At 43.4% G+C, this 25,422-nt stretch overlaps 3 protein-coding genes across 4 annotated transcripts; all 3 read right to left on the bottom strand.

The window, feature by feature from the left end:
* Window positions 1-1,151: 1,151 nt before the first annotated feature.
* LOC109479290 (UPF0676 protein C1494.01-like) lies at window positions 1,152-7,075 on the bottom strand. The gene is made up of 3 exons (XM_019781244.1): window positions 6,857-7,075; window positions 5,774-5,939; window positions 1,152-2,857 (listed from the first exon to the last, which is right to left on the bottom strand). Exons 2-3 carry the CDS (start codon window positions 5,930-5,932, stop codon window positions 2,096-2,098), a joined length of 921 nt encoding a protein of 306 aa, XP_019636803.1. The 5' UTR covers window positions 5,933-5,939; window positions 6,857-7,075; the 3' UTR covers window positions 1,152-2,095.
* A 2,232-nt stretch (window positions 7,076-9,307) lies between these two features.
* On the bottom strand, window positions 9,308-18,371 carry LOC109479292 (exonuclease 1-like). 2 transcript variants are annotated; one of them, XM_019781248.1, is made up of 9 exons: window positions 18,214-18,371; window positions 16,791-16,955; window positions 15,546-15,668; window positions 14,891-15,014; window positions 14,105-14,260; window positions 12,059-12,268; window positions 11,293-11,477; window positions 10,379-10,449; window positions 9,308-10,272 (listed from the first exon to the last, which is right to left on the bottom strand). In XM_019781248.1, the coding sequence occupies exons 2-9, from the start codon at window positions 16,949-16,951 to the stop codon at window positions 9,434-9,436; spliced, it is 1,869 nt and encodes a 622-aa protein (XP_019636807.1). In that variant the 5' UTR covers window positions 16,952-16,955; window positions 18,214-18,371; the 3' UTR covers window positions 9,308-9,433. The 2 variants fall into 2 exon arrangements, with proteins under 2 accessions (XP_019636807.1, XP_019636808.1); XM_019781249.1 differs by having other exon boundaries at window positions 14,105-14,242.
* A 3,404-nt stretch (window positions 18,372-21,775) lies between these two features.
* LOC109479288 lies at window positions 21,776-23,290 on the bottom strand. The gene is made up of 2 exons (XM_019781241.1): window positions 23,078-23,290; window positions 21,776-23,032 (listed from the first exon to the last, which is right to left on the bottom strand). The coding sequence occupies exon 2, from the start codon at window positions 22,961-22,963 to the stop codon at window positions 21,776-21,778; it is 1,188 nt and encodes a 395-aa protein (XP_019636800.1). The 5' UTR covers window positions 22,964-23,032; window positions 23,078-23,290.
* Between the last annotated feature and the right edge of the window lie 2,132 nt (window positions 23,291-25,422).

The following is a 25,422-nucleotide window of genomic DNA, read 5'->3' as shown; positions in this document are numbered from 1 at the left end:
GATTGACACTATTCACACCATTCCGAAAGAATCTAGTTTATCGTAAGGCAACAGTAAGTAATTTTTATGGATGCCATCGATGCACGCATTAATTTTAGCCTGATTTTGGAAAAAAACAAGAAATTTTGTTGCCCTCTGACAGTGGTCAACATGCCGAAAATGGGCAAACATGTCTATTGCCCTGCTAGATGGTGGATGGAAGATAACTATGAAGAGAGGAGACAAGAAAAGGCTCTGATTTTTTATATTTCAGTCCATACCATGGTATGGATGAAATATATTGTGTTCTCTGATGTTTCTTCTCCTTCTCCTCCTTCTCCTGCCAAACAGTCAAAGGGATTCAACTCCGCCATCATTCAGCCAAATGACTTGAAATTTGGCATGGAGGTAGAGTGGGCCAATACCCCCAGGCGTTTTTTTCATTTTTTTGATACATGCCTTTAAAAATTTTTTATGAAGGTTTTTTGGGGCATTTTTCGCCAAAAAATGGATTTTTGGATCCTGAGCCCTGGTTTTACAACCAAATGATCTGAAATTCGGTATAAGGGTACCTTGAACATGTGTCTACAGAATAGCAGTCACATATTTGGCATACACCACTTCCAAATGACTCATTTGGGGGACTTTAATGGCTATTTTCAGCACAAAAAGGGCCAAAAGTGCTATACCCGTTCCATGTTCTATCTAAAGAATGGCCGGTTCCATCCATGGAACACGTGTTCCATTGCGGGTTACCTGAGGTCACATTGCACCTAAGTGGTGCGTAATGACCCACACATTCAATTTTATGTGCCTAAGACCTTCAAAATGTATCAAATCTCATCATTGTTAGTTTTTGCATACCTGTAATAAGATTAGTAAAGCTTTCGAGATTCAAAGTACATGTTGTTGCATCTTTGTTCTCATATAGCTACTATTTAATTCATTTATTTGAGAACCTTCGCCAGTTTTGCACTGGGGTAGGTTTGGAATAGTCCACTTTTGCGTGGGAGGGAGATGGACTGAAATATGCTGTATTTGCTCCCAAGCAAATGTCGGCCTTTCTAGTTTAATGTTTTGTTTCTTACTTTGATGCAGTGATATGTGACGCTGGCTGTGTATATGTGATGTTAGCACTGAATCAAAACCATTTGTACAATGAATGAGTCTAAATTTGAAAATGTACGAACCTTGTTTTTTCTGCCTGCCTTGTTTTTTTTTCGCCCGCTCGCATTTAATTTGGAGCCTGCAGTGGATGTGTTCCATAAAATTTAATTGCTGTGGCCTAACCAGATTTCATTGGTCCCCTGAGTGGTCTTCTTGACTGTATCATTGAAAGACAGTAGACAAAGGAAAGTGTGCTGTTGTAAATGTTTTGGACTTGAGGTGATTTATATACAAGCTTTACAATGTACTGTGCCATTACATTCCCTATAGCCCTGTATCATGTGTACAATGTACATGTATTTTACATTCTACACTAATGTATTCATTTCTCACTAGAAAATAATTTTTGGACCCTTGTCGACGACTTCTGTGCAACAGTACTAAAATCTATCCTAATTAAATCCTATAACCAATCAGACTGGCTTATAGTTATAGATATAGACCAATAACATAGAGTAATGTCTTAAAAACCTTAATTAAGGTTAAACTATATTTTTGTTGATAATCACATTTCAATGGCTAGTATGTATAATCCTGGGTTTTCAAACCTGCTTTCTTTCCTTTTATTCAACTGCTGCCTAATTTTGTACTTCCAATACAAATTGGGTAAACCCAAAAGACCACCTCGGCAAGGGGAAGGGTTAATGTTTTATCATTTCATGATTCTGACTGGCCTAATATATATATATAATAAGTAGCTGCAAACCTCTGCTCAAGGTACCCCTTTGCTGTGATGGGTTAACCCAAAAGACCACCCCAGCAGGTGAAGGGTTAATGTTTTTAACATCTCATGATTGTGACTTAAACAGTCCTCCTGGCCTAATAAGTATCTGCAAACCGTTCCTCAATATACCACTTTGCTGTAATTGGTTAACCAAAAGACCACCTTAGCACGTGAAGGGTTAATGTTTTTCACATCTCACAATTGTGACTTAAAGACGGACCTGGTCTAATAAGTAGCTGCAAATCTCTGCTCCAGATACCCCTTTGCTGTGATGGCTTCATACTTATTGGACCCGTCGAGACACGAGATCATGACCTCGTCGTCGGGGTGGACAAAGAACGCAAGGGACTGGCGCATCTGTCCGCGGTCTGTCGGCAGCAGGACGCGGTGCTTGGTGGACACCAGGCGGTCCGACGTCCAGCGCTGCATCAGGTCTCCGATGTTGACCAGCACGGCGTTCTCGATGATGGGTGCCTGGACGTAGACCCCGTCCCTGTTGCGGACCTCCAGGCCTGGGACCTTGTCCTGGAACAGCAGCGTGATGGAACCGTAGTCCGAGTGCTCGCCGCAGCGGACCTGGTCGGGCTTGGTCTCCACGGGAACCGGAGGGTAGTGGAGTAGACGCAGCGCCGTCGCGTTCGGCCCCGAACCCATCAACTTGTGGGAGTCGACAAACCCCTTCACGTCCTTCACATGCAGACCCCTGGCTACTAGCTCCAGAATGTGCAGGCTAAGCTTTCTACACTTGTCGTAGAAGTCTAGCACGGTGTCTCTGAACTCTGGGAGCTCCGCCATTGGCCATGCTGGTGGATTTTCCACCCACGTTACGTTGAAGGCTTCCTTGAGGTCACCTGGGCGTGACGGGTTGAGGCTCTCGCGTTCCAGGGTCACCCAACCGTGGTTGTTGTCCACCGGGCGAGCGTACTTTTCCTTGGTGTCCTTGGGAAGGGCGAAGAACTTCTCTGATACTTGAAAAACTCGCTCGATCTGTAGAGCAAGAAAAGGACTATACCTAAGGGACCCTACGGTATTTTACCGGGGGGGGAGGGCCGGTGCGTACGGGGGGAGGGCCAAGGAAAAATGAGAAGGGGCGGGGGAGGCCAAGGAAAAATAAGAGAAGGCGGGGGAGGGCCAAGGAAAACTTTTTATCACAATTCTTATACCTTTTCAATGCTTTGAGAAGTAGGAAAGTACACGCTATATGTCCTTGGCAGCCGGTCACGGAACCGAAAATGCGTGTGCGCCTTCGCCCGAAATTGGTCGCCCCCGAGTATGATTGGTTTCTTCCATATCTCCCATAACTCTGTTCGCCAAAATGGCGTCGTCGGAAAAAGATGTCGGTACAAAATCCCCGACATTTTCGTTCAGCCAAAAACGCAGCAACCTTCGTGAGCGTAGCAAAGTAGAGTCTTATTTGGTCTGAATACTGCCTATCGAGAACAACGCCGACCCAACAAACCGCCAGGTATTTTAAAAGCCAATCCCCGTCCGCGCAAATTTGCCCCATTTCCTTGGCCCGGCGGGCACGCTCAAGAGCCCGGAGCTTCCCACGGAATATTTCACTTCGTCGCGTGCCGCACTTAAATATCATATCAAACTATTAATAAATTATTATTGATTGTTGATAGTATTAAATTAAATTAGGATGTAGTTTCAGGGGNAAGGCGGGGGGAGGGCCAAGGAAAACTTTTTATCACAATTCTTATACCTTTTCAATGCTTTGAGAAGTAGGAAAGTACACGCTATATGTCCTTGGCAGCCGGTCACGGAACCGAAAATGCGTGTGCGCCTTCGCCCGAAATTGGTCGCCCCCGAGTATGATTGGTTTCTTCCATATCTCCCATAACTCTGTTCGCCAAAATGGCGTCGTCGGAAAAAGATGTCGGTACAAAATCCCCGACATTTTCGTTCAGCCAAAAACGCAGCAACCTTCGTGAGCGTAGCAAAGTAGAGTCTTATTTGGTCTGAATACTGCCTATCTAGAACAACGCCGACCCAACAAACCGCCAGGTATTTTAAAAGCCAATCCCCGTCCGCGCAAATTTGCCCCATTTCCTTGGCCCGGCGGGCACGCTCAAGAGCCGGGAGCTTCCCACGGAATATTTCACTTCGTCGCGTGCCGCACTTAAATATCATATCAAACAATTAATAAATTATTATTGATTGTTGATAGTATTAATTAGGATGTAGTTTCAGGGGCATTTGGACGAACCCCCCCACAAGGCTCAAAGGTCCACATTTTGGTCCACTTTTTATGTAAAGGTCCACTTTTTTGTCCACTTTTTATGTAAAGGTCCAAGATTTTTCTTGAAAAGATGGACTGGAATCGTAGAAAAACTGCTCCCTTTGTCATTGAATAAAAATTTATCTCAGATTTTATTTTGGAAACCCTCTCAAAAATGCACGAAATGCCATTTTAGAAGGTTAATTTTTCAAAATTTTCCGGGGGAGCATGCCCCCGGACCCCCCTAGGAACCTCGCGCCTTCGGCGCTCGCCTCGCGCCTACGTCGCTCGAGGTCCCCTCAAGCAGTGGGAAGAACCCCCCCATTCAAAATCCTGGCTACGGGCATGATTTGTAATGTTTCAGAAAGGGGGGGAGGGCCAAGGAAAGTTTTCTTATAGCGGGGGGAGGGGCCAGGGGAAAAAAAATAAATACGGGGGGAGGGCCAGGGAAAACCTTTTCTGCCCGATTTCCTACGCACCGGCCTCCCCCCCCGATAAATAACGTACGGTCCCTAAGGGACTGATTTTCATCAGTTGTTAAGCTAAGATCTGTTTTCTGCAAAATGTTTTGTGTGATTACAATCTTGACTACCTAGAAATAGTAATTTGCAGACCTTTCTATTTTGGAATCTGCATTTTCTGTCATAACAACTGCTTTTTCTCTGTCCCGATTCTTGCACCTGCACCTAACCTGCACTAAGTCCAATGTATTATTTATAGATACATATATGTGTTTTTTTTGCTGCATTGACTGTTACCACCTATAAAAGAAATAATGGCATTGGATTCTCCGCAGTTTTAGTAGGATTCATATTTCTCAAAGTCTGAGTGGTGCAGGTAAAATTTGTCTGGTGCAAGTAATTTTCAAAGTTACCTGCACCAGTGCAGGTACGCAGAAAAAAGTATTTCGAGCCCTGTGCATGCTCACACACCTGTATATACTGAAGACCACCCTACAGGCCTCAAAATTAACTTTTCTTCCTATTGTCCCAGCACTGTCCCAAAAATAAATTTCAATTGTCCTAAAGTGAGGATGAACTGTCCCAACCTGTTTTTTTGGGAAGTTTTGTATAACTTCAACTTTAATTGCTTATGTTCACTCCCAGGTGCACTATAATTGCAGAGTAGACAGGAAATTTGGGGGGACTTTTCTGGATCCAAAAGCCGGGACTTGTGCCTGATAAACATGTTGACTATTTTTCTATTGTTCCAAAAATGTCCCAAAGTGTCTTTTTAGTTGTCCCACTCCCGGCCTACATTTTTAGTGGTCAGTGGCCATTGGACCACCTTTACTTTCAAGCCCTAAGGCCACACCAATTTAATTTCTTGGTTAACGGATTTGCCCGCTTCGTTTTTTTCTGATTTGCAAATAAAAATAAAAATTCAGAATCAACTGCAAAATGCTCATATTTTGCCCTGAACAGTTGAAAACAGTCATTTTCCTCCTAGTTGTTACAGTTATTCCACCGTTCAATTGAATGGTATCATTAAAAGTTCAAAATTCATGTTTTAAATTTTGAACCAGCCTGGTGTGTTGACTTCATGGCTCCTATTGTACCATTTTGGGCCATAATAGGATGCCTAGGCCTGTTTTTATTTATTCATTTTTTTCGCCCGCCCGCTCCATTATTTTTCTTGAAAAATCCGTTAACCAAGTAATTAGTGAGCCCTGACCCTACCTGAGCTGCAGGAATGCCGTGGTGCCACAGGTAGACAAACCCAGTGGTGCTGAAGGCGTGGATGAGCTGGCCGGCCAGGGCTGCCAGCTGGTCATCATCGGCACAGTGGTTCACCAGGCTGTAGGGCAGGAAGTCTACCACAGGGATGGGACACTCCATTCTGTACCTGTGTGGGCAAACAGAAAATATCATTCTTAGCATCCTATAGGGACCTTTTTTAATTACAGTATCATTATTTACTTACAGTGTAATTTGGGGTAGCTGTTACTAAGGTTTGTGTATTTGTTTGTCCAGACAGAGTACTGTAAATCACAATTTTTTTGCATTACTTTTATATATTTGCGGTTTTCGCAGTCACTTCTGTACCGAGAACTTATCATAATGATTACATATGTACACAAATTGCTTTCTTTTTGCTGCACCTGCCGACACCGAGAATATAACATACAGTTCCACGAATATGTCCATTTTTCTCAGACCACAGACTTTTGCTACCATGAACATAAAGTGGTTTACATTAGGTTGTTTGTGTGTGTGAACGTTGACCAGGGCCATGTCCTGCCCCTTCCCTTGATGTAACATTATCTCAGGTGAGCCCCTCCCAACATATCCTCTGCCCAGGTGTTTTGGACACCTCCCCTCGTTGAACCTTACTACATGTACTTATTTGGTGAAATAAGATGATTGCAACTATGCAAACGGCCAAGTATAGTATGGTTATGAAGGTGACGTTGTCAAAAAGTTTAAAGGACTTCTGATATATGTTAACTTACTGGTAAGTTACGGATCATTCTTTTGAGGTTTGTTTGTTTATAAGAGATTTGTAATTCATCATAAATTATTGACATGTCCTATGATTTGACTACTACCTCATCGGTCTGATTTTGCAATTTCACAGATTAACCGTATCTAGAATATCGTGATCTATTCCAAGAAGACGTGGTGAGTGGATTCAAAATTTGACAACTTCCCGAGCACGATATTTTCTTTGAACTTGCATCTACACTTGCATTTCAATAAAGTAGCCAAAACTATTACCGAGTAGCTATGATTTGTGTGCGTTTAGCGGAACACTAACATTACCTGTTACCAAGTCCGAATGCCTAGCTGTGGTCCTAATGCCTGACACTGTGCCTGTCTTGATCAAAGTGCCCTCAGTCTAATCTTGTTGTTTTTCACCTGAAATGACCCTGCCACGTCCTGCCCCCCTCCCCACCTTAAGTTCGTGGCGTTGACCAATCAGACAAGTCTTCTGTAGCTCAGGGAACCAATGGGCGTTGTGCGACTAATCTCAAAGCAGATGTGGGGTTCGGCTTAGTGTTTTACGCGCGTTTCGCTTTTCTACAAGGAAAGTCGCAAGCTGGCAAACACCATTCGCAAAACATGTGACGACGTTGAACCACAAAAGCCCCCAAAGGCTAATCTCCAAGCAGATCCCTATCGGTGACAAAAAGACAGTATCAAATTGGTCAGGCAGTATCCAATAGCCAGAGAAGGTCCGCGGCCACCGACGGGTTGGTGGGGGTCAGGACAAAAAAACGGCCATATATAAAAAGGTAACGATCATTAATTCCCCCACAACCTCTGCTTGGAGAGTACCCAAAGGCCAAAACACAAACAGACCAGCAGATATGTAACGTTGGTGCGCCACCTAGCGACTTGATCAACAAGTCATCAGCCTCCGGAATCTTTACTCCGTGACAGAGGTCAGTGACCTCCGTGGCTGAGTATTACGGTCAGTTCAATTTTTGTCCTGTAACATGTTCGCAGGTGTAACTCACGATCGCTTTGCTTTGAAAGTTTGATATGTGTTTGGCATGCCGTATGCGCGACATGATGTTTAGTACTGACGGTTTCACTATCATTGAAGCAGCTAGGCAGGTGCACGCTGGATGGTTGTTAACAGTTTTGCGCTAATATGTAGCATTGTATACATGATGTATAGTAAAACCCATGACTTGTGATTTGTTTTTCTTTTATAGATGGGTTGAAGCAAGGACGTGAACGTCCTTGGTTCAGTTCAGTTTCAGTTTTTTATTCGCACTTTAAAACATAATGTAACAATACAGATACAAGAAAATATAAATGAAATGTAACAGTGCAGGGATGCCGGAAGCATAAAATGCTTATGAGGAGGCCTCCCTTCATAACTTAATTAACAATTCAAATAAATCGGATAAATAAGAAATAACTTACTAGGTAACGGGTAAATGAAACAAAACAATAAAATACAATACGATACAATACTATCTACAATAATGAAAAGTAGTAATGAAAAGTAGTAAACAAGGAAAATTAAACAAAAATTAAGAATGTGTGGGGTTATTTATGAAAGTTGCTTTAGTATGATTTTTGAAAATGGTGAAGGAGGGACTAATTTGTAAAGTTCTACTTAGGTTGTTCCAAATTGTTGGGCCTCTGTAAGTTACGTGATTGTAAATTGACGAAGATTCGATTTGGTTGAAGCAACGACCCTGACACCAGGGCCCTGACACGGGGCTGACGTACACGGCGGTGACAGGAAAACGCAAACAATCTGTGGCCGACTTCGAGTGTAAGGGTGTCAAGGTCAACGCCAAAGACATGGTACAAATTTTGAGACTATTAGGTTAATCAATATGAATTTTATTGCAACAATGAAGCAAAAAATTAGTGAAGGTACATTGTGCTGTTATTTTATAAAGGTGCAGTCTACTGTTATTTTGTATTTGGGGGCTGAAATGTCTTGTAAAAGGCCATGACTCAGTGTATTTATTCTTCTATAATAAAGAGTTCTTTCAGCAGATATACATGTATGAGAGATATTGATTATACAATATAAATTGAGATCAGAAAATAGTGGTTTAAATGTTATTTTATTTCCACTTCTGTTACTGTTTAGTACAGTACAGACAACTATCAAAATGAAATAGTTGTATATATTAGTAGTCCACATATAACAATGGAAAAACATGATATCTGAGGTCTGCATTTTGTACATATCATATATCCTATGCTGCTTTATAGGAGTTAAAACTGAAGACAATAGTAAACTTTAACATGATTATTTCCTCCTTCTCAGGAAAATCTGCCATAAGTACGCAAAGAGACTGGATTGGGACGTGTCATACTGGTACCATACGTAGCCTGGGTACCATACGTGATTTTTTCGAGCGTTGCGTAGCGAAAATCCGGATGGTACCCAGGCTATACCATACGGGGATCAACGACAGATTCCAGCCGCAGCTAGCCTCGTTTGATCAGCCATCCGGCCAGACTGAACGACTAGACCGTACAAGGGAGTCCAGGTTTGCTGATCCAGGGATCGACAACCCATGCAGGGTGCAAATGCCACAAAGGGGAGCCAGAACTAGCCTCCTTCGCAGACTTGTTGGGCGTCGGCGTTATTTTTTTCTGTGAGCGACGAGAGTAAAATGCCGCGGAGGGACGATTTTGCCGCCGAGGGAGTTTTGCCACGGAGAGAGAAGGTTTTTGTTGGAGCGGGAAACCTTCTCTCCGTGGCAAAACTCCCTCGGCGGCAAAATCATCCCTCCGTGGCATATTACTCTCGTCGCTCACAGAAAAAAGTAACGCAGACCCCAACAAGTCTGCAAAGGAGGCTAAGCCAGAACAATTATTGCTAGATTTCATAACATAGAAGAGGAACTCCCCCCTCCTTATCTACATTATATGGCGTGACTGTCGAATAACTGCCCTATCCCATGTGCCCTTCCTTGTGATAAGTAACTTCATGAACCATCCATAATTTTCGTAAGTTGTCCTAAAAGCAATTCTACCTATCCTTGCACAGGTCAGTCTGTTAGTGTTGATAATGGGATGTACATACTGCGTCATTTCTTTGGCAATATACCCGACCGTCTCTGGCCCTCTCGCTGTGTTGATACAAACAGCAATTGCAATCTCATCAAGTGGGTTAATGCGCTCAGGAATAAGCTCTACTTGGGGGGTACTATTCCTTTCCACCATTTCATCGTGTGCCCACTCTAATACTTCCTGCCTTCTTCTAGAATGTGCGACCCCCATTACTTCAAATGGCAACACGTGATCTCTATCATCGTCTTCACTGTCTGAGTCTAATTCAAACATATCACTTTCATCCTCACTCTCTGTGTCATTACGGTGTGCTTCAAAGTTGATAGGTGGTTCGTGAAAGCCCCATTCCCATACCACAAGGTATGAGGTGTTTTGCGCAGTTATGGTACATGAACGCTGTATTATAATGTCAAAGGGAGGGGTGTATAACAGCACCCTGCGATCAGAGGCTTCGAACAAACATTGTGTGTGTGTTTGGCTATGTTCAGAAGACAGTGTGCCAGTTATGAAATCAATGGTCATGACAGGAAAGCTCGGGGGTGTCCATTTGAGGTCCTCGCCAATACTGAGTACTGTGGAAATGGGCTTCTGTTGCTGACTTCTCAAGTTGTATGGTGTGGAGTGAGTGGACTCTGTAGACTCATCATCACTGCTTGAGGTCCCCTTGAATGTGAAGTCAGTCTGGTCTGAAAGGCAAAGAGACAATACTGTATCACTGGAACAGGACTTCCCAGATGTGATTTCAATACAGTCACATTAAGAAGTGTTTGTACCGAGTTTGAGTCAATTTACCTGTTTTGTTCAGCACATCCTCACTGACCCAAGTTCGGCTTAAGTCTGCAACTGGTGCGTCAGGTAATGGTCTAATGCCTTGTTAAGAAAAAACAACAACATTGAAGTCCTGGATTGAAAAGGCATATGTCATGTTGTTTTATGTTACTGCACAAAGAACCCGCAGACGTGTTTTTTTTTTTTAAACTATGCATAGAGTCACACTTCAGAATTGTTAACGGTGCACGCCCCAGTTTTTCCGCGAGCGGGGTCGTCCGTGGTAAAACAGTGACAAAGGGGTTTAGAGGGTCCATGGAGGTATAAAAATGGAGGGTCCAAGTTTGAGGCGATATTTCTCATAAACTGCCACGAAATATCATTAAACATTAACATGGCTGAAGAGTGTAAGAAATGGTGATTTTGGGGTGAAAATTTCTTCGCCCGTTTGACCTAGGTTTCGCTCTGCGCTTTCCTAGGAGTGGATTTGCAACCCCTTGAGCCGTGGACCTTCAAAAAAATTTCAGTACTAGAATTTTCTTTATAATTTACTCAGGTATAGTCAAGGTTTGAGTCTTCCTACCGGCATCAGTCATTTCTGCCGAAAAGTTTTTTCTATGCTATTATCCTATGCGAAAATTTGCAATTTTGTGCATTAATTTTGGGGTGAAAATAATGTTTTTTCCATTGGTTTTACAAAACTTAAAATGGTTGAAGAAACCAAACTCAGCTGGTCTTGTAGCTGAAGAGATATCCTTTCGTCCCATACAGTTATTCTCCTTCTGAATTATTCCACGGCAGAGACGGTCGCTAGATTTGAGGGTGTGCAGCTTCAAATTTAAACACCAATTCCACGGCAGAGACGGTCGCTAGATTTGAGGGTGTGCAGCTTCGAATTTAAACACCAAATAAACTGGGGTGTGCCCCCTTAAGGATACAATCCAGCATACGTGAAGTCCGCAGCAGACAAGCCAGGCGGGTATTCATGCAGTGGAGTGTACCCCTTGTCAGGATTGTAGACAGTCTGGTAGGTGAACGTGTTCAGAGCCATTTTGAAGTTGTCAGGATACTCAGGTGGAACGGTGATGTGTCCTCCTACAAACAAGCCGATGTTCTTGACTTGCTGCATTGTAAACATTGCACTTATCGTTAGTGATATTTGTAATGGTTAAACACACATTTGTAAACTGTACAGTACAAGTAATTGTTCATTTTGTTGAGCAACTATTCCTGTATCTGTTCTGGTCAATGATGGACTACTGTATTTGAGATCAGGCCACAGCAAGTAATTTTTATGGATGACATCAGCGCGCGCATTGATTTTCTCCTGATTTTGGAAAAAAAAACAAGAAATTTGGTTGCCTTCTGACAATATATGTTTAACATGCCCAAAATGGGCAAAGATGTCTGTTGCCATGCCTGAAGGTGGATGGCAGATAGCTATGAAGAGAGGAGACAAGAAAAGGCTCTGATTTAATGTTTTGTTTCTTCTTGATGCAATGATATATGATGTTGGCTGTATGATTGAGTCAAAATTTTAAATTGTAGGAATCTTGTTTTTTTTTTGCACGCTCGCATTAGATTTGGAATCTGCCGAAGATGTCATCCATAAAATTTACTTGCTGTGGCCTCATGATGTAATATAAGAAACATTGTAACTTTGTCCATTAAACAGTGTAGCAATGTATGGTAATTATATCTTACCATGAAAATATCCCTGTCTCCAAGTGCCTTAACAAAGTTCTTTGCCCCCTCTATCCCCATGTTTGGAAGGGATTTTAGGTAGTCACAGCCTGCCAAAATACATATGTATTGAAATTTCTGGAAGGTGAAGTCTGGGAGGTCAGGGAATGATCTGTAGAGGAGATGTTGGCAAATGAGTTGACCTCGGTCTCCTTCCCAATTGTAGATAACCTGTAAATAGAAGAAAAAAAATCCTTCTTAAACAACACATTATGTGGTGTGATGATAATCTTTTTTTTTTTCGCTATGACACCTGAAGAGTCGTTATTTCAAATTTGTAAAGTCTTTCTTAATTTCAATGTTAAAAAAGTATTTCAAAGTAATTTCTGTAAAAACAAGGAGAAGTCGTAGACATCGTCCCTCCATGAAATAGCTTGTTATTTTGTAATCCTTTGGTGTATTTTAATAGAGATATTATGAGTCAAACTTTGTTTTTATCAGCAGAATGATAGATGTCTATAGATGTCTATCCTTTAAGAATTTTGTTGTGGCACTTCGTATTGGAAGGGGTTGCCCAAGCTGTCATGTGCAGGCGTTTAGTGTCTTGTTACCATGGTTTGTTTGAGGTCAATGACCTCTCAAGCACAACATATTAACAAACCACAGATGACCCAGTTCCCTGCTGAATGACCGATTAAAGATAAGATATATTTCGTCTAGAGGTAAAAATAGATTGGCCTGACCTGCCAGCTGGAGGTATAAACAAAAACACTCTGTACCAATTTGGGGTCAAACAGACCATCCTATTATTAAATAGGGGTGAAAATGTGAAAATCCTTTTAAATAAGCAATGCAAATCTACGACAACCTGCTAATGCACGCTAAAACGCAAAGACAATCAGCGTCTACCCACATACCAAAAATGATCGCCAACCATCCACCGGGTTCTGAGATCATTCAACGCAAACAATCTGACATTGAGATAGCAATTCTGGTTCAAAGCAAACAGCTAGGGGGCCCAAATTTACATCACTAAACCATTGTAACCACAACTACATGCTACCTTAGCATCGCACACACGGACCATAACGTGCCAACAATAGAATAAAAAAATTAAACTGCAGTACCAAGGTCAATCACCAGGTGCTCAAAGTCAACCTACACAATCTCCAAGGCCCCATCCATCAATCTGCCAAATATCATAAAGTTCCTTCTCACCGATCTTCAGATATCAGACCAAACATGAAACGGAGTAAAAACAATACCCCCCATTTACATGGAGGGTAAAAAGAGACTTTAAAGGCATCCAATGCAATATCAGAGCAGAGAAACTGGGAATATTTTGAATAAGGCTATCTTTGTGATATTGACACATACTGCTTCACATTAGAACATTTCAATCAGTATTTCATACAGTGGGTTTTAAAACTGCAGAAACAAGCCCCAAGATGAGTCCTTCACTTTCTGGGTGGTACCTAAAAATCAGCCCGGGTCCTTCCAGTAACCATTTTCCGTCACAATTTTGGGTATTTTTTCTTCATGAAGGTAAATATACATCATAATAGTGTGGTTTCAACTCATTATGTAGATAAATGACTAGAATATTGGCTTTGAAAAATCAGGTTTCCAGGCCCTAAAAACTGCCTTTAATAGAAACTTTATTCGCAAAATCATTCCCGAAGGCTAATTGCTTTTACAATCAAGTATAATACTCATTGCAATACAGTAACAGGAGACAGGTAACAATTGTCTGGAAAAAACTTCTACTTTTACTACTATGCCAGCTATTATGGGGTTCGACTTCTTCTTTGAAGGCAGTGGATAATGTCATCATAATGAATAGTCCCATATTCTGCATAATTAGTGGGTTTTGTGATCTTAGTAGAAATGCAGTTTTTTGGTGATCTTCTAAATGATGAAAGGATGGAGAAATTGTTGTAACTGTCTGAAATAATCTGTTTCTTTCGGTCTCATAGCGAGGACACTGGCTAAAATGTATTTCATTTTCCACTGCATTCATTGTACAATATTTACATAATCTCTCGTGCACAGGTAGTTTTAATATACCTGTTTTGCCCCATAGACTAGCAGGTTAGTATCTTCGGTGATGATGTAGTCGGCCGTTCTGCTCAAGCTCATGAGGGCCAGTTGTGGGTCAGCTTCGTATGGTGCCACCACGAAGTCAACCCCTTTGTCTTTCAACGCCTGCAAAACAATACTAGACTAAATTTTACCATGGCTAAAAGTTGGCTACTGTAAATGCATGTTGGCGAGGATTTTTTTCGCGGTATCGGCAAATTTGAGAGTCGGTCCCGATGCATGGATTTTCATATCTTCTAGTGCACTGTAAATGATTCTGATTTACATTTCTTATACACAAGCCAACCTTTTTTTACCGATACTTGTAAAAATCGGTGAGTAACGTTCAATACTAGTATGTAACGTCCAGGAAACTAGCGTACTTGAAACTCTTCTGGCATTGTCCACAGACTACTGTGGTCATATTTTCTTTTATACCGACTTGTTTTAAAAGAAGTTCTACATGTAGTTACAAAATATTGACTTCATGAAATGCAGATGAATTGTATGTTTGTTGAAATAAATTTCTATTTCATTACAAAAACGATGTTATTCTTCGAGTCTTAGTACTAGTTACTTTGTTGTCATTGTTGTCTTCGTATATGCATGGTGTGCTGGGGAGGGGGGCGGTACGGAACAAAAGTGTTCGGGAGGAGATGACTTTGCGACAAAAAGTTTGTCGCGAATATCGCGAAGTTAAAACATTTACAGTAGGTAATAATCCTTTTTGCTAACTAACATTTTGCATAACTGACTTAAAAATAAAATACTGACCTTGATGATATTGTTGACCATATCCGGTGTTATTTCTGCAGCACTGCAGCAATGTTGCCTAGCCCTGTTCTCATCTCCCTGGCGGAGGGAGATCCAAGCCAGCTGCTTGGCAATAGTCCTTTTCCTGGATGAACATAAAATAAAGAAGATAATGCATTTCTACACATCCTGATTTTCTACCACTGAGCATTAATGTTTTGTTGGTATAAAATAGTGATGCATACCGGTTCACTGGACTTGGATCCGAACTTGTAAGAATGTTTAGGTTCAAGTCCAAAAAAACATAAAAGTCAAGAACCGAGTCCGGACTTACTGTAAAATTACCATAAAAGACCATTTCACATACCCCTTTTCTGTCCAAACCACCTAAAACCTTCCGTACATTGCAAAATCTTTGCTGCAAAATGAAGAAAACATTGCCATCGGGCATCGTCAAGTGTCGGCCTCCATGTTATGTGGCCAAAGTTTCACCCAGACAACATTGCAAGGTTGCCAACATGCAATTTTGTTTATGCCATGGCTTTAGGTCCGGACTTACAAGTCTGGAACTGAACCTAAACCTCTGGACTTGAATCCGGACCTGAACCTAACATTGGGTTTAGGTATGCTTCACTAGTATAAAATAATCTAGATACATTCTGAAAAGTCCCCTTACTCTCTCCTTTCCGCTGCCACCTGGGCTTTTGCTGGCAAAGGGCTTGGTCCGTCAAACACGACCAGGGGTGTAATCCTGTTTCGGAGCAGAAGCTCGATTCTGTCCATAAAGAACTTGATGTAGCTGAAAGAAAATAAGAATTTGTAGTTTGTACATAGGTTTTCTATCCAACCTTGATATCACTCTATCCAACCTTGATATTACTTCAAGTTTAAAATATAGTACTTAGTAGATAACACACACTTTTAGGTCTTTGCTAGCCCAAGAATCATGTGAGCATACATGTTCACTGTATCTGCTTGTTAGGCCACACCAATTTAATTTGTTGGTTCTCGGATTCGCCTCTTCGTTTTTTTCTGATTTGCAAAAAAAAAAATTGATTCTGAATCAACTGAAAAATGCTCATGTTTTGCCCCCCAACAGTTGAGGAAAGTCCTTTTCTTCCTAGTTGTTACAGTTTTCCCATCTATCATTGCAGTGGTTTGATTAAAAGTTCAAAATTCAATGTTTAAATTTTAACCCAGCCTTTTGTGTTGACTTCATGGCTCATTTTGTAGCATTTAAGCCTATAATAGGATGCCTAGACCTGTTTTTATTTTTATTTTTTTTCGCCCTGTCGCTTCATATTTTTTCTGAAAAAATCCGAGAACCAACAAATTAAATTGGTGTGGCCTTAAACTGATATGATAGAATAAGCCCTACTAGTACCAATATAACAAGCTGAATAACAATGGCAGAAATTAATGTGTGGAAGTAGCTGTATTATTAATTGCAACCAGATTTTTAAAAAGTACCACATAATGTATGTTGATGGCATTCAATGTGGGGTCGTGTGGCGTAGCGGTGTCGTCCTCGGCTCGGAACCAGGGGTCCCGGGTTCAAACCCCACCCTCGCCACCGATCTTCTGCCCTTGGGAAAGGCATTTTACACGACTTTCCTCACTTCAGTAAGGTGTAAATGAGTACCTAGCCTCGGTTAGGGACGTCCCTCGGATAGGACGTTAATTTTGTCGTTAAATAAAGGTCCCGTGTTTGGGGAGAGCCATACCCCACGCACGTAAAAGAACCCACCACAGTAGGGGCATGCCCCGGTGTGCGATGGTACAAAAAACTAATACTGTCTGGGAGTTGGTGATTCACTACATTAGTACAAACCACCCGGATGGAGGCCTGGCGAACCCCATCTCATACTAGCCACTGGAAGAAGAAGAAGAAGAAGAGGTACATTCAATCAAGGCTACACACCTGTCTGTCTTCTGTCCCAGAAATAGCTCTTTGGCACAGGAATATATCCCCCTGTGAAGCCAAGAGGACGCATCAATGGCCACCACAGTTCCAACCATCTCCTCTATAGTGATGGGTTGTGTCGAGTTGACAAGGGCTGGCAATAGGTCTTTAATGCCCATATTGCTGTGAAATGTAAGGTATGTAAAATATACATGTATTTATATTGACAGAATGACCACGTCACGCATTGTTTTAAATGTATGGTAAGGCCACACCAATTTAATTTCTTGGTTAACGGATTTTTCTACCCAAAAAAAATGAAGCGGGCGGGTGAAAAAAAAAATTAAACAGGCCTAGGCATCCTATTATGGCCCAAAATGGTACGATAGGTGCCAACACACCAGGCTGGTTCAAAATTTAAACAATGAATTTTGAACTTTTAATGATGCATTGAAAGATGAAATAACTGTAACAACTAGGATGAAAAGGACTGTTTTCAACGGTTTAGGGCAAAATATGAGCATTTTGTAGTTGATTCTGAATTTTTCTTTTTATTTGCAAATCAGAAAAAAATGAAGCGGGCGAATCCGTTAACCAAGAAATTAAATTGGTGTGTAACTAATATGCATGACAAATATTTGTCTCTTCACACCCAGTCTCTCGAATATGTATATTCACGAACTCGATTAGCAACACAGAAAGACACCGTCTCACGTAAACAGAATTTGAAAACATAACGTTATATTAATATCACAGCATTATAGCAAATGAGCGGGTAACCGTGTAGCGAGTCTGGGACCAGGTTACCCCCCTTCCCAAAAAAATTATCTCGGAGCGTATTCAAACTGACCAAGCCAAGGACGTTCAGTTTGGCACAATTTATCTCCAAATATACCGTAAACGACATGAAAACCATCCTATCACTAACCGTATGTAGCGTTACCGAATTTACCCGTTCGATATTAATCTCCAAGCAGATCTTTTGGTGGGGGTAAGACAGTATCAAATTGGCCAGTCTGTATCCATTTCCCCACCCAAGGATTGATACAGACTGGCCAATTTGATACTGTCTTACCCCCATCAAAAGATCTGCTTGGAGATTAGTTCGATATGTGGGTAAGTATGTTTGTTTTGATGCCTCTTTTTTGTATTTTTCTTCGTCCATCACACCACTATGACTAGCCGCGGCGACTGTTGCAGGGCTTCTCTTGCTTGCAGTTATTTAGCCCTAACAACAGTCGCGGAGCGGTGCATAATTTGGGCCAACTGAACAAACATGTTGTTAGGGCTAATGTAAAAGACTGCAAGCAAGGGAAGCCCTGCAACAGTCGCCGCGGCTACGCTGTGACGAGTTGTTTTGGTCAAGGCTTCGTTACTTATGAAAATTTTATAGCCCCTACAAACAAAACAAATACACACCGTTAAGAACGTCCACACTAACCTGTTGTCAGCTTATTAGATCCACGGAGGTTTCAACAGGATTTCAAACTGGCCCACACTCTGCTAGCGCTACCACAGCCTGGCAGAGACCATGTTGTTTTGCTCTAGGAGCGAGTCTAGGCTATAGACGTCCACCACTGACGAGGTCTCGCAGTCAAATGAGCGCGCTTCCGGTCTGGGGCGAAAATATTTCCCGTCATGCTTTGCGGGGTGTCCAGTAAATACAAGCAATGCATGGCAAACTCTACTCTCCAAGCAGAGGTTTGGGAGGTATTTTTAGCGTGTTTTTAGGTTTTTTTATCGGGGTTTCTCTTTTGCACTGTGGTTTGGTGGGACAAAAATTCAGTGCAAAAGAGAAACCCCAATAAAAAAATCCTAAAAACACGCTAAAAATACCCCCAAAACCCATGGAGGTTCTACCTCCATGCAAAACCCAAACCTCTGCTTAGATAGAGACTAAGAGAGTAGGCAAACTCTTCAGTACCTTGGTACTACATATCTAGCTATTTCTTTCTTCGATGTAGGAGGGACATGATAATAGAAAGTGTATTTCTAAAAGGTACACTTGATGAAGTTACTAGTACTCCAATACACACTGCCTAGTAGTAGCAGTGTCTACCTGTAGAGCAGCGGGAGAAAGGTGTAGAATTCTCGACAGACTCTTTCGGAAACGGAGACAGATTTAGGCCTTGTTTATATGAAACCACCCGAACCGCGATTCGGGTTATTCGCATTCATCACATCTGGTCCACGTGCCATACATTCCTTTCAAACCGTGCCCGATCACGATTCTCTGAAACTGCATTCATTGTTGTTTGATGAAAACTCGTAGCCTCTACCAGGCACCGCGGATCGCTGGAAAAATAGTAGAAATTGGCCGTGGGTCGCAAATTGGAGCTTCTATGGCCCTGGATCTTCTCTGGTATACTATCCCTTTATTTCGGCCAATTTCTACTATTTTTCCAGCGATCCGCGGTGCCTGGTAGAGGCTATAAAACTCGCAAGGTAGCGTGTTATTAATATCAGAGGTCAACGACCTGCTTGCTGATGCCCCCCTCCCAGCGTATCTCGGCCGAATACCGACGTGGTCCCGCCAGAGGCGGTGAAGCTCGTCCTAGAACGGACACATTATTTGGCCATTACTGCTCTTTAAGTTGCTGCCAAGTAAAATTTGGTATTGCATATAAATAAAGAAATATCATCCCGTAATCCATGACCAGGTGAAATCGCGTTCAGACTGATTCAGATTGCGGTAAAACCGATTCGAAACCACCTCTAGAAGTGGTTTGGGATCGAGGCGCTTTCAATATGATTTGGAGCGGTAAGATGGGGCCACTTGAAAAAAAACCGGCGGGGGAAACCACATGTAAAGCGCCTTCACTGACTTCATATGAATAGGGCCGAGCATAGCTTCTTTATTACCTTCGCCAAGAATTGGAGAAGGTTATGTTTTCGTGGCCGTGTGTGTGTGTGTGTGTCTGTCAACAGCATAACTCGAGAAAGCTTATATGGATTATCTTGATATTTGGTAGGTGGGTAGGTCTTGATGAGAGCTCGAACTGATTAGATTTTGGGCCCCCTGGCGGCTTGTTATGGTACTGCAGCTGAACTTCCGGTTTTGATATCTCATGATCCAGACATGCTGGGGTGACGAAATTTGCATGGTAGGTAGCTCTCGTGCTGGGGAAGAAGTGACGTGCGTTTGGGCCCCCTAGCTGCTTGCTCTGGAACTGCAGGGGCGTTAGTTGAAAATGTTTAAAGGCTGATAACTCAAGAACCGGTGGATGGATCGTCGTGATTTTTGGCATGTAGGTAGCTGAAGTGATGCTTGACATAATGATATTACAATTATGCAAATATTAATGTAATTTGCATAATTAATGAGGAAAGTCTATTAATCAGCTGCATTCCATGATAGGACTATTCAAGCATGTGTCATACATAATTGAGAACGGCAGAAATACAGGCAGATATCAATTATGCAAATGAGGACTTAATTTGCATAATTAATGAGAAAATGTTATAATTACATAGTGGTAACTGCCTGGAATTTCATACTTGGGATATTTGAAAGTTATGTAAAGGTGAACATAATTAAACATAACTTATTCAAATAAGGATCTCATTTGCATAATTTATGAGGAAATACTATAATGGCATTCTTTGATAAGATAAGACTGTCTTCTGGTGTAGAATATGATCTACAGATATAATTGATGCAATATAGGATCCTATTTGCACAATCAGTAATTAATCTATAATTTCTTAGCCATAAAGGCTAACCTCATTTGGCGAGGTATGAGATCGTGGAACTCGAGTTCCCAGATGTTATCCTCTCCGCTGCATCTACCGTCTGTCTCACTGAGACCAGTGTCTCCCTCCCTTTATTTCATACATCCCCGCTCATCTTGACACTTGATGGATGGCCTACATATGGTTCCCTGATAACGAATGGCTGAGCTACGAATTCTTGGAGCAGTGAAAATAAACACCAGTAGTTAATGATTAAGGTTGCATGTGCACGAGTCATCTTATCCTGAGGAAGTTAATTATTATGTCCGTCCACACATGTTACATACCGTATTCACCATTTATACCATAGCAAATACGTATACATACATTAATCAATTCAGCAGTCACAGTCAAGGCAGACGGACAGGAGGTAGAAAAACTTCTTTATTCAAACGTTAAGAATAATTTCTAATTTCTAATCTACACCTCATCTTTGGAATACAAGGCAAATGAACATATAAATCAATCAATCAATGTAGTTTCTGTATGGAAACTAGATACGAAGGTTTTCGAAAATACTTTCTGTAACAAATAGCTGTACGTATAATGTAATGTGGCGCAGGTGCACAGGCGTATAGAAATTCATGAGATTTTTTACCATGTATCCATCATTTAACGCGTCCGTCTAATACTTAGGAAAACAAGGCAAATGAACATATAAATCAATGTAAATGTAGTTTCAGTATAGGAATGTACAGGAATGTATAGGAACATACTTTCTGTAACAAATAGTTGTACATAATTATGGCGCATAGAATTCATCTTAAACTGGGATTTTTGCCCGACCATTTCATATTTGGAATACAAGGCAAATGAACATCATATAAATCAATGTTAATGTAGTCTAGAAACTAGTGTAGTGTAGTATAGAAACTACATAGGATGTTTTCAAAAATAGTTGTACATAACATAGAAATTCACCTTTCGTGGCCGTCTTTTCTAGTAACTCATTTGACGCTTTCCGACCTTACTTTGACTTTTAACATTTCCAGCCTTACCAGATCTCTCCTGGAACAAGCGAACTCGTATAAGGAAATAAATCTTATGTTGTTAGTTGATATGTAAACATTTGACTACATCTACAGCAACATATGATAAACTTGAGAACTCTCAAAACAACAACTCAAAACGTTTAAGGTACATGGACAATACACAGCATCCATGCGTGCATGCATAATAACGTGTTAACATGTAAAGGTCCATAGACAGAACGGTCGCTCAATGATTCCAACCAGTCCGCAGTCCTGTGTACGTTGCATGGGACAGGTAAGCTAACCCTGGTACTGTCGATGGCTGGTGATTCCCTTTCGGGTCGCATGTTGTTGCCAGTACTCCACAGTTCTCACTTGTGACCACGTCTGCAGGTTGACGATAGGCACGCCGCTGTTGTTGCTCTGGAATGCAGCAGGGGCAGTAGGAGGTGGGTAGTACGGTTGCTGGCTGCTGCTGCTCACGGGGTGTTGATACGGTCCCTGGACCGACTCCATCCTCGCTCTTGAAGGACGGGGCGGGTGAGCCGGTGCGCGATGCTGCTTCTGCTGCGACGTGTCCCGCTGGCCACTACCAGCCATTCCTTCAGTAGACACCCTTTGCTGGTTCCCTACCATACTGTAACCTTCTCCCGTAGCAAGACTCTGTACGGCTACTATCTGTAGGCCACTACTACTATCCTCCGGACTTTCGAGTACGAGTGGACTTGGAGGAGCCCTAACGGCGGACCTAGGTACTGCAGGTGGATTGTTGACGTTTGGCATCTCAGAACCATGATAGGGCGGGGTCGACATCTGATGACGATCGTTACTACGTCGGTAGCAGTTCGCGTGTCCGGTGCTCGAGACCCGGATATTCTCGGCCGTGGCGTTGGTTATGTTGTTCCCAATGCAAGTGTTCTCATTTGATGATGTGTAGCATCTCTGCTGGGATAATTGCTTGCTCAGCAACAGAGCGACGTAGGAAACGCTTTCAAACCCTAGCTTCACAACAGTCGAGCACGCCGCATCCTCTTTCCCCACCTGCATGAACCACTCCTTGACGGATACGGGACATGGGCAAATTTTCAGCCCTATCCCTCCTAAAGCCTTCATGAAATCTGTGAGAGTGACGTGCGGAAAGAGGGAGACGAAGTCCGAGGTAAGGGCGACCTTCATCTGTTCGAAGACTATCACCACGGGAAACTTTTCTTGGGCCTTATCCCTAGGAACCCCGTCAACTGGGCCGCAAGATTCCCAAGTTAACTGAAGCCTCCTCATGTCGTTTTTCTTATAGATGGCATCACTGATGACACCTTGAGTTGGACCCACAGCTTGTCTGACGTGGCCAGTGATGGTTGACGGTGAACATACCGAGTGTGACGACAGACCTTCCTGACAGAACTTCTCGCCTTGTCCCTGCTGCTGCTGAACGGCGTAGTTCCCCATCAGCTCACAGGGAGACTTTCTTTTGGACGGCACGTTTGCCATCTCTTCCACCGGCGACCCCTTACGCTTCCTGGTAACGAAGCCTGCAGGAATGCCAACATTCGGTGCACCGAAGTTCTTCGGTATTGAGGAGGAGGTCAATTCATCAACGTTCCCTGAGAACGTCTGGACGTCATGACGGGAGTGGAGTGGAGGAACGGCGCCCGTAGGATTGTAATGCGGTGGGCCAGAGGCAGCTGCGTTTGACGGCGACGGGGAGACGTTCCCTGAGAAAGTCTGGACCTCATTAAGGTGGTGAAGTGGAGGAGAGGCATATCGCTTCTGAGCGACGCCCGTAGGAACGTAACGCGGCGGACCAAAGGCGGCTGAGTTTGGGTGGCGACGAGGAGGGCCAAATTTGTCAACGTTCCCTGAGAAAGTCTGGAGCTCATCAAGTGGAGAAACGGACGAACGCGGCTCTCCCACGGTCGCCGTGCGCTCTGTGGACATGATCGATGTTTGCGACGTGATCTGAGCCTGAGATGGATATGGGTGCTGAGGTCTGCTGCCTCCTTGCTGTGCGTTTTCAGCGAAGTCCGGCAGTCTCGAATGCCGCATCGATGAGTTCGCACTTTCTACGTACGCACATGTAGACACACCCGGCTCCGATTTGATTTGTTGCTGCGATGGTTTTGGTGGTGTTGTCTTTTCTCCTGTAGCTCCTGCTTGTCTGCTGGTGGCGTCGTTGCTACACATTTTCCTCACCGGATCGCTAGCCGTCTGGTATCTATAAGGTCCGGTACTTCCTTCTTGACGTTCATAGGTATACCTACTCCCCGTGACAACTGGAGCTGGCTCTTTGCGAACCGTTAGATCAAGGGCGACCGATGAGTCGACTGCTTCCGGTGTCTCCCTTCCCCGACACATATTCGGCACGTCGGGCGTCTCCTCGGGTCGGCTTGCAGTTGGTGGTCGCTGCACATTGCCGGCTTTAGTAGATGTAAGGAGGCTAAGTAACACGCTCGCTGATGGCTTTCGTTCAGCGATTTCTACAACACCATGTTGACAATGCCTGGCGTCTTGTCGCGGCGGATGTCCCGTCATGTCTTCGGCTGTAAGGCCAACCGTTGACTTTGTCGCGACCGTTGCTTGGGATAGTTCAGCGGTGTTGCCGGTATCACCATAGCTATAGGGTTCCGGGACAGGACACACGAATCGCCGAATCGTCGTCGTTTTACAACCGTTGGAAGCCGATTGTGCAGCTGTGGTCTTTACCGGGATGGTTTCAGCAGCAGACGGCATCGTGCCTATTCGACCGTCGCTAGTTACACCAAGTAGCTCCTTGGATACCCCGCGTGGCTCTGAAGGCTTGTCAGCTTCAGTCACGCGAGCAGGAAGGGTGTTACTGCAGAGTGACTGGTTCTCAGGACCAGCAGCAGATCCTTTTTGGTTAACGCGTTCGTCAGGGATGTCTACAACACCATTGTGACAATGCCTGGCGTCTTGTTGCGGCGGATACACTGTCTTGTCTCCAGGTATATCCCCGACCGTTGACTTTGTCGCGACCGTTACTTGGACTGGTTCAGCGGTGTTGTGGGTATCACCACAGAGTTCCGGGACGGGACGATGCTGGACTGTCACACCGATCGTTGTCGTTTTACAACCGTTGGAAGCCGACTGTGCAGCTGTGGCCTTTACCGGGATGGTTTCAGTAGCAGGCGGTGTCGTACCTATTTGGCCGTCACTAGTTACACCAAGGAGCTCCTTGGAAATACCGCGTGGCTTGTCGTCTTCTGGCACATTAGCAGGAAGAGTGTTACTGCAGAGTGACTGGTTCACAGGACAAGCAACAGATCCTTTTTCAACACCACGTTGACAATGACTGGCGTCTTGTTGCGGCGGATACGCCATCGTGTCTTTAGGTATATGGCCGACCGTTGTGTTTGTCGCAACCGTTGCCTGGACTGGTTCAGCGGTGTTGCCGGTATCACCACGGGGTTCTGGGACGGAACGATGCTGGACTGTCACGCCGATCGTTGTGTTTGTCGCGATCGTAGCTTGGACCAGTTCAGTGGTGTTGCCGGTATCACCACGAGGTTCCGGGACGGGACGATGCTGAGTCGTCACACCGATCACTTTCTGATCATTTGATGTCGACTGTGTCGTCTTTACCAGGGTGGTTGCAGCAGCAGACTCCATCGTACCTATTCGGCCGTCACTAGTTACACGTACACCAAGGAGCTCCTTGGTTACACCACGTGGCTTTGAAGGCTTGTCGGCTTCTGTCACATGAGTAGGAAGAGTGTTACTGCTGAGTGGCTGCATCTCCAGACTAGCTGCAGATTCTCTGTGGTTCATACCCTGGTTACAGTTTATTGGGACCGTCTCCAACGGCTGTGTTGGGGTTGCTACATCATTGGCATCAGAAGGCCCAGCGTCACGTGCCGAAGAGTGTTCCTGGGTGTGGATTGGTAGAGAAGAAGATATACGTAGCTTACGTAGAGATGCACACTTACCAGCGG

Source organism: Branchiostoma belcheri, unplaced genomic scaffold (assembly GCF_001625305.1).
Source record: "Branchiostoma belcheri isolate BF01 breed outbred unplaced genomic scaffold, Haploidv18h27 scaffold476, whole genome shotgun sequence".
Taxonomy (NCBI): domain Eukaryota; kingdom Metazoa; phylum Chordata; class Leptocardii; order Amphioxiformes; family Branchiostomatidae; genus Branchiostoma; species Branchiostoma belcheri.
This window is presented reverse-complemented; position numbering and strand designations above follow the sequence as displayed.

Coding starts and splice junctions, on each gene's coding strand:
- LOC109479292 (XM_019781248.1), bottom strand. CDS start 16,951: ATGGGCATTAAAGACCTATTGCCAGCCCTTGTCAACTCGACACAACCC. Junction 11,478..12,058: donor GAGACAGGGATATTTTCATG/GTAAGATATAAT, acceptor TTTACAATGCAG/CAAGTCAAGAACATCGGCTT. Junction 10,273..10,378: donor GGATGTGCTGAACAAAACAG/GTAAATTGACTC, acceptor TTTGCCTTTCAG/ACCAGACTGACTTCACATTC.
- LOC109479288 (XM_019781241.1), bottom strand. CDS start 22,963: ATGGCAAACGTGCCGTCCAAAAGAAAGTCTCCCTGTGAGCTGATGGGG.
- LOC109479290 (XM_019781244.1), bottom strand. CDS start 5,932: ATGGAGTGTCCCATCCCTGTGGTAGACTTCCTGCCCTACAGCCTGGTG. Junction 2,858..5,773: donor ACGGCATTCCTGCAGCTCAG/GTAGGGTCAGGG, acceptor CTTGCTCTACAG/ATCGAGCGAGTTTTTCAAGT.